Source organism: Nansenia antarctica (genome assembly GCF_963989245.1).
Source record: "Nansenia antarctica genome assembly, chromosome: 2".
In the NCBI taxonomy this organism is placed as follows: domain Eukaryota; kingdom Metazoa; phylum Chordata; class Actinopteri; order Argentiniformes; family Microstomatidae; genus Nansenia; species Nansenia antarctica.
In genome coordinates, this window is record NC_137675.1 from 18,213,259 (window position 1) to 18,226,545 (window position 13,287).

General features: G+C 45.4%; 1 protein-coding gene across 1 annotated transcript; it reads right to left on the reverse strand.

The window, feature by feature from the left end:
• Positions 1–7,565: 7,565 nt before the first annotated feature.
• ier2b (immediate early response 2b) lies at positions 7,566–9,153 on the reverse strand. Its single transcript, XM_080523788.1, has one exon. It carries the CDS (start codon positions 8,993–8,995, stop codon positions 8,405–8,407), a length of 591 nt encoding a protein of 196 aa, XP_080379914.1. The 5' UTR covers positions 8,996–9,153; the 3' UTR covers positions 7,566–8,404.
• Between the last annotated feature and the right edge of the window lie 4,134 nt (positions 9,154–13,287).

The following is a 13,287-nucleotide window of genomic DNA, read 5'->3' on the forward strand; positions in this document are numbered from 1 at the left end:
AAACGATCTGTTTGATATTTGATAGTTTTCGTTAATTCTGGCACTAGCGGCTGTAGATGCTATATAGATAATAGATGTGTAGTATGATAGAATAGAGATACAGTTAGGTAGTATAATGAGAGATTCAGACTTCATTGACTTCGCACACTGTAGCTATGGAGAAAATCCTCGTTGGTATTATTAGCTACACTGCTAACTTGCACTGTCTCACAGAAACACCATCCACGTCCCACCACAGGTGTAACTCTATGCAGAACTCACATCCCTTCATCTCCTCCTCGCCATCGTAGAAGAGTGACTATGCCGTTACATTGTTGAGAAGACGTGAATATCCTGGCAGAGTATATATAGAAATCCATGTGAATCCAGGATAGACCGACGTTTGCACAATCACTGACTCGATCCTCTCTTTCATAGCACATCTTTCCTTCCTTCCTTCCTTCCTTCCTTCCCTTCCTTCCCTTCCTTCCTTCCTTCCTTCCCTTCCTTCCCGTCCAACAGTATTTTTGTCCCTCCATCTCCTGCCAGGCTGTCCCTGATGTGGACTAGGCATAGGGTAGTGTTAGTAGTGTACGGGGAGGGGGGCAGTTTAAGGGGGCATACAACCCACTCGCCCCTGCCCTCCCGCCACATCTAGAGAGGGAGGGGTGGGGGGGGGGGGCTTTTTACCCCGGGGGGGTGTGGGGGCTTTTACCCAGGCCCCTAGAGAACCTACAGAGCCACAGTGCCTTCTGTTTCAGAGTCACATTTACCTCCCTTCCCCCACCCCCGCCATTCCCCCCACCGTCCCCCCACCTTGCTCTCCTGCCCCCCCTGCCCCCTCGTCCCCTCTCCACTCTGTACTAGACAAGATCAACCACACTACTAAGCCTTAACGAGTCCCTCCCAGTGGGCCCCCAGATGGCCATGTTAGTATCAGGACCGGGAGAACGGTGGTTGGGACAGGGCCGTGCTCAAGAGGCAAACTGAGGCCAAGAAACTACAGCGGCCATTTTGTGTCTGGCCGCCGACAGCCATCTTGGGGATGTCCTCGGTCCAGTTTCACACAGTGTAGTGAGATGACTGATTACAGAGGTGAAAGTGATTTGTTTACTTCTCAGGTCCCTCTAGAGATAGATAGATAGATAGATATAGAGCTAGGAAATTCCCAGTTAGTCAGGCAGTTATGGGATAGTAGGCCTTGGTTATGAGTTATTGTATGGTTAATCTGGCATGGGCTTTTGTCCGATGTCGTAATGTTGACCCTCCCCTCAACCCACATTACAGACTCCTACCCCTCACCTCCCATTCACGACCTGCCGAAAAAACTCTTGCACTCGACACTAAAGGTGTCTAACTGATCAGGCAGGAAACTGACTCCATTTTGGCTTTCACATGCTCGTCCAGAATTGTAACTGCGGATCCAAAATGGCCGACACACAACACTGCCATTGAATGAAAGCATGTTGTGTGTGTGTTTCAAGAACAATGCCCATACTAAACAAACCATCGTTACGGTTCTCTTTTTTGTTTCCCCTATTGATTTGAAAGAGCAGGGGGTTTCACAGTCAAATATGCTCTTATCATCCATCAATTCTCCCCTTTTTCAATCCATTCATTCGCTCTTGTCCTTTTTTTCTTTCTATTTCTGATGTGACTTATACAAACTCGTCCGTTTGTCTCTCTCTCTCTCTATATCATTGTTTTTTCCCCTTCTCGGAGACAAGGAAGGTCCACAGAAACCAAACCCATCCACTTGATCGTCGTGCGTTTGTGAAATTGTGTCAGTGGGTCAGTGTGAGGCTACGTGTTGAACACGAATAAGGGCTCTCCTAATCTAAATGGGTTTCGATGTACAGTTGTGCTGCCAAAAGTCGTCCGTATGTAGCTAAAAACCACGGTGTGGTCTCCCTTTGTACAGCACTAAGTGTGTGCATGCGGTGTGTAGGGGTTAAAGGGCAACGGTTAAGGATATAGGGGGTGTCAGGGGGTGAGGTGGGTGTGAGAGAGAATCTATAGGGGGGAGGGGAGGGGAGGGGAGGGGAGGGGGGGTCACAGCAGAGGAAATAGTGTCATAAGTCACATGATTTCACAATGGCACTGGACCACTCATTGGGGGTCATTCTAGCTCCGTGCCAGTCCTCTCCTGTTCAGCTGCCATTTTGTCATTGACCTCCACCCGTCATCTCTGGCTCATTTTGGAGTGGAGGGTCACCCCATCCTCAGACTCATGAGGGCAGGGTTTACTGGCATGACAGTGAGACATTCCTCTGTGTGTGTGTGTGTGTGTGTGTGTGTGTGTGTGTGTGTGTGTGTGCGTGTGTGTGTGTGTGTGTGTGTGTGTGCGCGCGCGTTTGTGTGCGTGTGCGCATGTGTGTGTGTGCGTTTGTGTGAGTGTGTGTGTGTATTGACCACCTGTGTATCTACAGTAAGTTATCTTCAGTGCCTTATATTGTACATGAAATGATTTCTCCATTGTAGATAGACACACACTGCACTGAATATGGTTTCCATACTGTTTCCACAATGTCTTCTTTCTAACTGTACTCCTCTTCTCCATCCAACATTGCATCACCTGCCATCCTGTCCCCTTGCCCTCGCTGTCTGTGATCGATTGTTCGGGGCTGAAGGGGGGCTGGGGGGTGAATGAGTAGGTGATGTTGTGTTGGGTCTGTCATCATTCCCTCTCTGTACATTTGCTCTGTAAGTCTTGTGTACATCATCCATAAACTTTCTGAAACAATAACCTTGTCCATCTTTTCTCTTTTACCATTCATTTTCTCTCTCTCTCTCTCCCTCCCTCTCTCTCCCTCCCTCCCTCCCTCTCCCTCCCTCCCTCTCCCTCCCTCCCTCTCTCTCCCTCCCTCCCTCTCTCTCCCTCCCTCTCTCCCTCCCTCTCTCCCTCCCTCTCTCCCTCCCTCTCTCTCTCTCCCTCCCTCTCTCTCCCTCCCTCTATCTCCCTCCCTCTCCCTCCCTCTCTCTCCCTCCCTCTCCCTCCCTCTCTCTCCCTCTCTCTTCCTCCCTCTCTCCCCTCTCTCTCTCTCTCTCTCCCTCTCTCTCTCTGTCTACCACCACCATCCTCCATTGTCCTTGAAGTAATTCTCACTCACGTTTTGTCATGTCCATATACCTGTAGTATCATCCATGAACACAGGGTGGTGCAATTCAGCTTCAGTAGACAGTGCTCTTACTGTGTGTGTGTGTGTGTGTGTGTGTGTGTGTGTGTGTGTGTGTGTGTGTGTGTGTGTGTGTGTGTGTGTGTGTGTGTGTGTGATGTGTTATCATGCCATTTTATCACAAGTGAAAGGGTGAGTATCAAATCTGTGTGTGTGTGTGTGTGTGTGTGTGTGTGTGTGTGTGTGTGTGTGTGTGTGTGTGTGTGTGCGTGCCTGCGTGTGTGTGTGCGTGCCTGTGCATGTGTGTGGCTGCCTGTGTACATGCGTGCGTGTGCCTGTGTCTGATTCAATTATATTCCACAAACACTGGGATTCCTCAGTCATGGGTGTGTATGTGACTGATTCTCAAGAGATTCTCCTGCTGTCACCATGGAAACCCTCAAGACCCCTCTCCATTTCATGTTTTCATCACAGTAGGATCAAGTTGTCCCCTACACGCTGATCTAAGACCAGTTCTTATCACTCTTACCTCCTAATAGTTCATATTAGGATTTGGGTAGGTTCAACTGATGCTAGATCTGCTGTTAGAGGGCAACTTCGACACCCATACCCATGCCAACACCATTCAATAGAAACCATGCCAGTGCCACAATAGAAAAACCATACAGGAGCCATTAAGGACGTAAAAAGAGGAAAAGAATATATAAACATACATGGCAATTTAAGATAAAAGAGAAGTATTTAATAACAGATTTGCATGTGCAATGTGCATGCCACTATGTGGGTTAATAAGTCAACTTCAGGAATTAAAAAAGAATATAAAGAAAAAAAGTATATATATATATATGTATAAATATATATAGATAGATGTTTTTAAGAGCAATGTGTTCCTTTTTTCTTCTATTTTTAAAAACAAAAAATGGAAAAAAACCAGACAAAAAAAAGACAAAAAATTGGAAATGACTTTGGTGATGAAAATCAAAGAATGTTTGTTTGTTACTATTTGCCAGTTATTTCACGGAGAAACCACGGGGGCGGGGGGGGGGGGGGAGGGGGGAGATAGACACACTTTAACTAACGTTACAGGGGAAAAAATGAAAAAGAAAAAAAACTAGAGAAGGAATACATGTTTCCTTAAAGAATACAAACCCCTTTGAGAGTTAAGAGATGCCTGAATCTGGTGATGTTACCTGTCTATTCTGGCTATGAAATCCCTTTCTCCCTCTCTCTCTTTATCTATCACTATCTCTCTGCTATTTCTACCAGTGCATTTTGTAATTCCGAACAGAACTCTTCCTAAAGAACCTGAATAAAACCAGAGAGAATGCATTCTACCTATCCTCTGTCTCCTTCCTTCCTCTTCCTACTTGTGTCCTATGGACATGCACACACACACACACACACTGACATTCTGTGTCTATTTCCTTTTCCTTTTTACAGTAAATACCTTAAACGTACACACACACAAATACACACACACACACACACACTGAGAACACACTGACATTATATCCTGTCTATTTCCTTTTCCTTTTACACAGTACATACCTTAAATGTACACACATGCACACACATGCACACACACACACACACACACACTAAGAATGTCTATGTCAATACTTCATCTCCTTCCTCCTCCTCCCGTAATGGTTTTCTCTCAACGTCAGGGTGTCATTGATTTGGTTTGCGTGATCTTGAAGATATACAGTACATTCAATATGTACATGCACACATGCACGCACGCACACACACACACACACACACACACACACACACACACACACACAGTTCATTCCTCTTCCTTTTATAGTACACAGTACACACCATAAACGTACACACACACTGAGAATGCTTCCGCCAACACTCAATCTCCTTCCTCCTCCACCTCTAATGGTTCCCTCACACCCTGAGGGTGTCATTGATTTGGTTTGTTTTGATCTTGAAAATATACAGTACATTCAGTACACACACACACACACACCTACACCTCAAGCCTTTTGCTGTTTGAAAAGAACCCACCCCCACTTACCAACCCCCTTCTTCCTATACCCTTACGTTTTATTGACACCCCCCCCCCGACACTCCCACACTCCTCTCTCCCCCCCTCTCTCCCTCCAACCTGCGATATCCTTCCTGCCCACTCCTCACATCACTTTTCTCTCCCATTCTGCCTGTTTTCACATTCTACATCCTACCTAACGCTCATAGGAAATGACATCAGACTGTAGGATAATAATAATAATAATAATTATTATTATTATTTTATTTTATTTTAATTATTATTACAATTATTTTTTAATTGTAATAATAATTTAATAATAAAATAATTTTCCAGGGCTCAAAGACGCTGACAATATGGGTATACAGAAACAACAAGCAACAGATAACATGAGCACATAGAACACAGAGTTAACGAACAGGCACAGGGAACAATTAACACAGCAATGGATCACACCGGAGGAAGCCTGCTTCAACACTGACGTCACAGAACACAGTGAAGTCGTCTCCGTGTGTCTTTATTATGTGGATCTTCTCACTCTCACTCGCTCTCTGTCTGTCTATCTACAGTATTTATCTATCAATCTGTATATCCTTCAGCAGATCCTATCTATCTATCTGTCTGTCTGTCTGTTTGTCTATCTATCTATCTGTCTGTTTGTCTATCTATCTATCATCTATTGATATCTGTCGATCTGTCTCTAAGTCATTGAAATCTCTCTCTCTCTCACACACACACACACACACACACACACACACACATACGTACATACGTACACACACACACACACATACGTACATACGTACATACACACATACGTACATACGTACACACACACACACACACACACACACACACACACACACACACATACGTACATACGTACACACATACGCACATACGTACATACAGGCCCTCTCCCCTCCCCGTCCCACAGGCCCAGATGTGTTGGAGTGTTCTGCCCTGCAGCAGCCATGTCTTAAAATACACTCCACCTACGCATTCCAGCGCCTGCGTCACTTCCTGTCCCTCTCCCTGTCTCTCTCCCTGCTCCTCCTGACGGCCTCAGCACTCACTCGTCTACACACTTAGTCATTACGGTCACAACAACAAACTGACTCACACACACACACACGCACGCACACACACACACACACACACACACACATTTTCCCACTCAATCATCAATCATCCACACAGTCATTACGGCGCAAAGACAAACACACACTCACACACACTCACACACACATAGGCTTGCATAATGGCTCATGAAGATGAATGATGTTAGTACTCACTCTCATTTACGGTACACATACTCATACTCACATGCTGTGCACTCACACACACGCATTACACGCTAATAAACAGTCAGATACATAGGCTTCCTACCCCCTCTCTCTCTCTCTCTCTCTCTCTCTCTCTCTCACACACGCACACACCCACACACACTCATCTAGACATATAATGTGCATGACGAGGACTGATTTTACACTTCTGATCTGGACACACACACACACACTCATAAATACTCTGTCGTAACATACCGTCAACCTTCAACATGATCCATAATGGCTAGGGTGGGGGTGGAATACCAAACACCTTCCCACCCAGGAGATCACCGCCCCCGGCCTTCTTTATTTATCCGAGGGCCTTTAGCATGCATGTCACAATCCAACATACCTCCTATCTATACACTCCCTGCATATTAAACAGTGTACAACCACCTCCCAACAGCCATGCTAATCAGGACCACTACACCACAGTAGAAATACAGGTATGGTGTATTTTATTCAGGTTTTTAAATGTATTATTAAAAAAAAATTATGACATGTTGACGATGAAAGGGTGTGTGTCACGTGGTAAGTGGTTATTTCACAAGTGTGAGTTTCGGTGGTTGTCATGGTGATGCTGATATGATTCAGAGGGGTGTAAGGCCCCCGACATGAACAGACCTCGTCTCCCTAGATATTCTGAGAATGCATAACTCATCGTAGCCAGAATAATCATTAAGGCTGGGAAGGAAGTGATGAATAATTCTCTGTCCAATAATCCACAGGAAATGGCTTCATGACTGGAGAGTGTGTGTGGGGGGGGAGGGGCGACTGTGTGTGTGTGTGTGTGTGTGTGTGTGTGTGAGAGAGAGTCAGAGAATGTGTGTTTTTGCTTTTGCAATATTGACTGTTTGTGTGGATGATCGAGTGAGAAAATGAGTGTGTGTGTGTGTGTGTAGCCATAGTAGCGCCTGACACACTCGCCCAAGCCTTGAACCTGAGGATTGTAGTGCAATAAGGGTCACAGATTGAGAAAGGTCTGTTTGGTTACTGATCAGCTAACTTATATTCCCCCAACATCAAACACACAGTCTTCTCGTTTGTCTTTGCTATAGCTTAAGTGAGATAAATGAAGCAAAATGACAACTGGATACATTTTCAAAATGTTTATTATTATAACTCTGACAGAGATGAGGTGTCATATAAATAATAATGGGGAAAAAAGTATAAAAAGCAGTTTCGATTCGAGGTAACATAAAAACAAAAATGTTTCGTCTTCACAGTTGTTAATCATCACGATGCATTCTCAGTGTAGTGTAGCACAATAATATATTATGATTACATAATCATTATGCCATGTATTGGATGGTATAGGCCTTGTTCGCCCTGCCAGGCAGGTTAATAGTCTGTGGTGTTGTTGAGCACCGTTTGTCTCTGGCACAATCAGCATTGATCGCTCAAAGTCCACTAGTCCAGTAACTGGTGTGTGTGTGGCTGTGCCTTCTATCGGTTGTCATGGACTCATGGTGGTTTCCAACTTGGTCGCTGTGAAAAGCCAGGGCAGTCCCCGAAGTGAGTTTGTGCGTTGACCAGGGGAGAACACACAGCTGTGATCAGTCATGTCAGTGCGCCCTGCCCTGACTCATTCTGCACAACACATTATGAGTCAGCTCCTCTCGGTTCTCAAGAACTCTCAGTCAGTCACTCTCACCACCAAAAACCCTCTCTAGTAGTCTCTCTTCCTCTTCCCACTTCCTCAAACTTTCCAACACAGATCGTGTCAAGTCTGGGGGGGGGTTGTCTGCGCTCTTTCCTTCTCGTTGATCCTCGCAGCACTCGGCGGATCCCGGTTCAGTGCAAGCCAGTGCCGTCGGCCACGGGTCGAGACATCGCACCCGTGCCCTCGTTAATCCCATTGTCGAGGAGGGATTGCCTAATCCAGGTCACCTTGCTGACCTGGCCTGTCCCTGTGCACAAAGGGGATTTCGATTTCACATTAATATACAGCCCCCCATTCGGAGCCCCCTCTCTGTCGGCGTTCAGAACGCTGCGATGGCCCGGTTCTTGGTCATGGTGGTCAGAGTGTCCCTGACGCGGCAACAGTACCCGAGGCCGGTACGGGGGGCCCCGGCGCCCGGAGGGGTCGCATGCCTCTCCTCCCCCCCCAGCTCCAGTCTCGCTCTCTTGCTGGGGAGGAAGTCGGGCGCGACGGACGCCTTGCCCCGGCGTTTCCTGGAGTGTCGGTCAGGGCTCACTGTCACCGGGCTGTGGTTCTCTTTGTCCTCTCTTTGCGACTCTTTGCCACTGAGCAGGCCGGTCTTCCACGCGCCCCCCCGTGTGGGTTTGGGTTGAGGCTCCGGCTCCGGGGTTGGGGTCACGGGCGACTCCGGGACCTCGGCTTGGTTGTCGCCGGTGTCCATCGCCTCCTCCTCTGCGGCCGACGGAGCGGCACTCTGCTCCTCTCTCTCCTGGGCCAGGCAGGCGGAGTGGTAGATGTCCCGGGCAGACCTCATGACCACGGAGAGCAGAAGGCTCCGGTGGAGTCTCATCCCCCCTCGCTGGGCACGGGAGGCGTACAGCTTGCTGATGGACACGGCCATGATCCTCTTGGCCTCCACGTTCAGTTCCATTTGCGCTTGAAGGATTTTGCTTACAGATAAAAATCTGCACGAGTGACAGTTGAAGTAACTTGAAGCGGCAAAACGCTGCAAGCTTAACCTTTGTTTTCCTTTTTAAGAATGTTACTTCCTTTGGACTTCCAGTTGATGTTCTGCTTTCCTACTGTCACCAGCTGGTGTACACACGGTAATGAGCGCTTATGAGTAACAGGGCGGTGTTATATGTCCACGGTGACGTCACGGGGCTTCGTTCCTCAGTGACTGACAGACACGCCCCCCCCGCCCAGACTTGGGCTGAGCCGCTGCACACGCCTACATCCTATATAATTATATATATATAATATATATTATTATTATTATTATACATTATATATTATATATATATTAGTATTATATATATGTATATGCTAATATATATATTATATATATATATATATATATATATATATATATATATAATAATAGTTTATAGCAGACTACCTGCATCTTTATGTTTATGTTTTTTGGAAAGTAATCTGGTAATCTCATATTTATAAACACCTATATGATCAATAATCTATCGATGATAAGAATCTAGTATACATTATAGGCATCATTTATAAGAAACATATACATTTCCTTTATAAACCGACTTAGTAGAATGTTAAGACATAGATATATATATATATATAGATATATAGATAGATAGATAGATAGATAGATAGATAGATAGATAGATAGGTACGTTATTGATCCCCGAGGGGAAATTAAGGTGTTACAGTAGCTCATATCACAAACAAAATAAAGTGACAATAGAGTAATTAAAATAAAATGAAATAGACATCTGAAACATAATATACAGTAAGTATATTATAATTATAATTATATATATATTATATATATTATATATCTGTGATTGAACATCCATCCATTCAACATTTCAGGCTGAATTGGCATCATACCTCTCAATGTTTACAAGTTCAGTTAAAACACTATCAGCAATTCTAAGCAAGTGCGTAGGTGGAGGAGGAAACGTCTCCAGTTTCCAGGGAGTTTCTTTTTTCTGTGTTCTCTCTCTCTCTCTCTCTCTCTCTCTCTCTCTCTCTCTCTCTCTCTCTCTCTCGCTCACTAAGTCTTTGTCTCTCTCTCTCTCTCGCTCGCTCGCTCACTTTGTCTCTCTAACGTCACTCTCAACCACCATATATGGCTCATCCGGCGAGTTCCCAGGGGCCGAGCAGTGGAAAAGCCATGACGCGAACGCGCAAACCGCTGCGCACTTCCCCCAGTCACACAGCGCTCGCGGGCAGCGGCGATTACGTAACTGCAGCTCCAAATATGGAGTTGTCACCGGTCCAGAGCCACCTTCCTTCGGGGCCTGCTCAGATACATACGGGTTACGAGGCAGCGGCACGATTGAGTTCAAGCGGCAGCAGCTGTCAATCTCCGAGCGCAATGAGAGGTCATAAGCTATTAATAGCACCTGAACATCTATGAGTCAGGATGCACCCTGACTATCCTTGTTAGACCTGTCTAATTTTCTTCCCTATTTCAAGCTCTGTGTGTTGGAAAATGTAGAGAGACTAACCTTTTGAACCTTATATTCACTGGCTCGATGACTCACAAAAACACATCCATTGTGAAGTGGTCCTTGCATAACAGGCTGAGATAAAATAAGTCAGTGGGCAATGTTGAATGGTGGCAACAGGCCAAAAATAAACGTTGTGCCAGACTCACTATTTCCAAAGGTAAAAATAGCTTGTTTATATCAGTCTCTGACTTGTGGATTCCACTATCAGAGGGTTCATGTTCCGCATGCCTTCTTCGTTTGATCTGGCTGCTTTCACACATTCTAGTGGAAATGATGTGTGTGTGAGTGTGTGTGTGTGAGTGTGAGTGTGTGTGTGTGAGTGTGAGTGTGAGTGTGAGTGTGTGTGTGTGTGTGTGTGTGTGTGTGAGTGTGAGTGTGAGTGTGAGTGTGAGTGTGAGTGTGAGTGTGAGTGTGTGTGTGTGTGTGTGTGTGTGTGTGTGTGTGTGTGTGTGTGAGTGAGTGAGTCAGAGTGAGAGAGTGTGCAAGTGTTTTAGTGAGTTTGAGGTCTGTGAATTTTCACAGTGTATATAGGGGAGGAGGGGGAGGAGGGGAGGAAATAGGAGGGAGAGACAAGAGGAGGAGGGGAGGAAGTCAGAGGGAGACAGAAGGGGAGGAAGGAAGGAAGGGAGGGAGGGAGGGAAGAACACAGCTGCACCGTGTGGGATAGGAAGAGAAAAAAGAATGGAGAGGGCAAAGATGAAGGGGGGGGGCATGGAGACAGGAAAGAGAAGCTCCGTTCCAGGGAGGGGAGGAAGGGAGGAGGAGAGGAAGGGAGGAGGGGAGGAAGGGAGGAGGGGAGGAAGGGAGGAGGGGAGGAAGGGAGGAGAGAAAGAGGGTGGGAGAGGTGTTGGATTTTGGCTCTATAAAATATTGGCCCTGGGCTACAACATTTATAACCATGCCATGATTCCAACAGTTTCGTCATCCAATACCTCTCTGCCAGTCAGACTATAAATGCATAGAGAGAGATAGAGAGAGAGGGGGGGTTCAATAATGAATAATCTAAGATAGAAGATAAGATAAGAAATTGTAAGATAGATGGTAATGGTAAGATAAGATAGAAATGGTTTAGGTAATTATTTATTTTCCTATGTTTTAACTTTGATACTATATTTTCAAGATGTGTGTGATGGTACTCACGATTCCACATCTAATACATTTACATTTGACCTTCATTTGCTTATGTTGCTTGACAAAACTGCTATTTGGATTTGGATATGAAACAGTGACGATATTTATTAGAAGCAGAGGAGTAAAAAGTACTGAAATATTCTACATAAGATTAAGAACTGTTACTTCATTGAAATTTTACTCAAGTAAGAGTTCTAGTCTAGGAAACAACTCAAGTAAGAGTAAAAAAAAGTAGCTTATTAAAAAGTACTTATTTATTTAATAATTTGCATTACTTTATTAAAGGTGCTTTTGAAATGTTATTGTCCTACCTGATACTCTATAATTTGTGTACAAATATGTTGTTTTGTGCTAGGGAGGTGGACTCACTGGTTTGAGTCTTTCTGTCTCTAGTGCTGCCTCTTTGAATCATGTGCACATGCACAAACACAACAGCCCCCGGCTTACAGTAGGCCTAATCGAGTTTCCCTGATGTGAGGAGGCTGTTGTATAACCTTTAACCCACATTCTAAGTCGGTTAAATCAACCAGTCTAGCATACTTCTAGACACTTCCTCCTAGTGGGCGATGGCTTCTCTAGCAACACAATTCCACACAATATGTGTCTCTGTCTGTCTGTCTGTCTGTCTGTCTATCTAACTATCTATCTATCTATCTATCTGTCTGTCTATCTGATCTATATCTGTCTGTCTGTCTGTCTGTTTGTCTGTTTGTCTGTCTGTCTATCTATCTGTCTGTCTGTCTGTCTGCCTGTTTGTCTGTCTGTCTGTCTATCTATCTGTCTGTCTGTCTCTGTTTGTCTGCCCACCTGTCTGCCCACCTGCCTGCCTGCCTGCCTGTCTGTCTGTCTGTCCGCCCACCCGCCTGCCTGCCTATCTGTCTGTCTGCCCGCCTGTATGTCTGTCTATATGTATGTCTGTCTGTGCCTGTCTTAATGCATGCATGTCTGTCTGTCTGTCTGCCTGTCCGTGGTGGTCTGATGACTGTTGAGTGTCCAATTAATACATCACATAATTACAGTAGAAACATTAATAATAATGCCTTATAATAAGCATGATAATGCATAATTAGGAGCAAAAAGGGCATTATTTTACATTACATTGACATTTTTGGCATTTAGCAGATGCCTTCATCCAAAGCGACTTTTTGTCTAAGTAGTGAATCATCTCTCCAACAGTCACCATTAGGCCTACATAAGAAAAAAGTAATCTATGCTAGGGCCAGGGGGGCATTATAGGCCTATGTCTGAAATAACAATCGAAACATAATAATACATGTAAACCGACTTAAATTAGCTTTGCACGGGATTATTCACATTCGCATAGTAGCTCATTGTTCAATCCCAAATACTTTTGACACAGTCTGTGGACACATGACCGGGGGACCAGCGGAGGGGGCTCGCCGGGCGCGAATTTGCGGAACCTAGGATGGTAGGGGAAGGTAGGGCAATACCGCTACCTGACTCGCCAGCCAATGAGGGGGCTCTTCACGAGTGCTTCGTCAACCAATCAGGTAGCGGTATTGCCCTACCTTCCCTGCTTCGCCAACCAATCAGGTAGTATTGCCCTACCTTCCCCTACCATCCTAGGTTCCGCAAATTCGCTCGC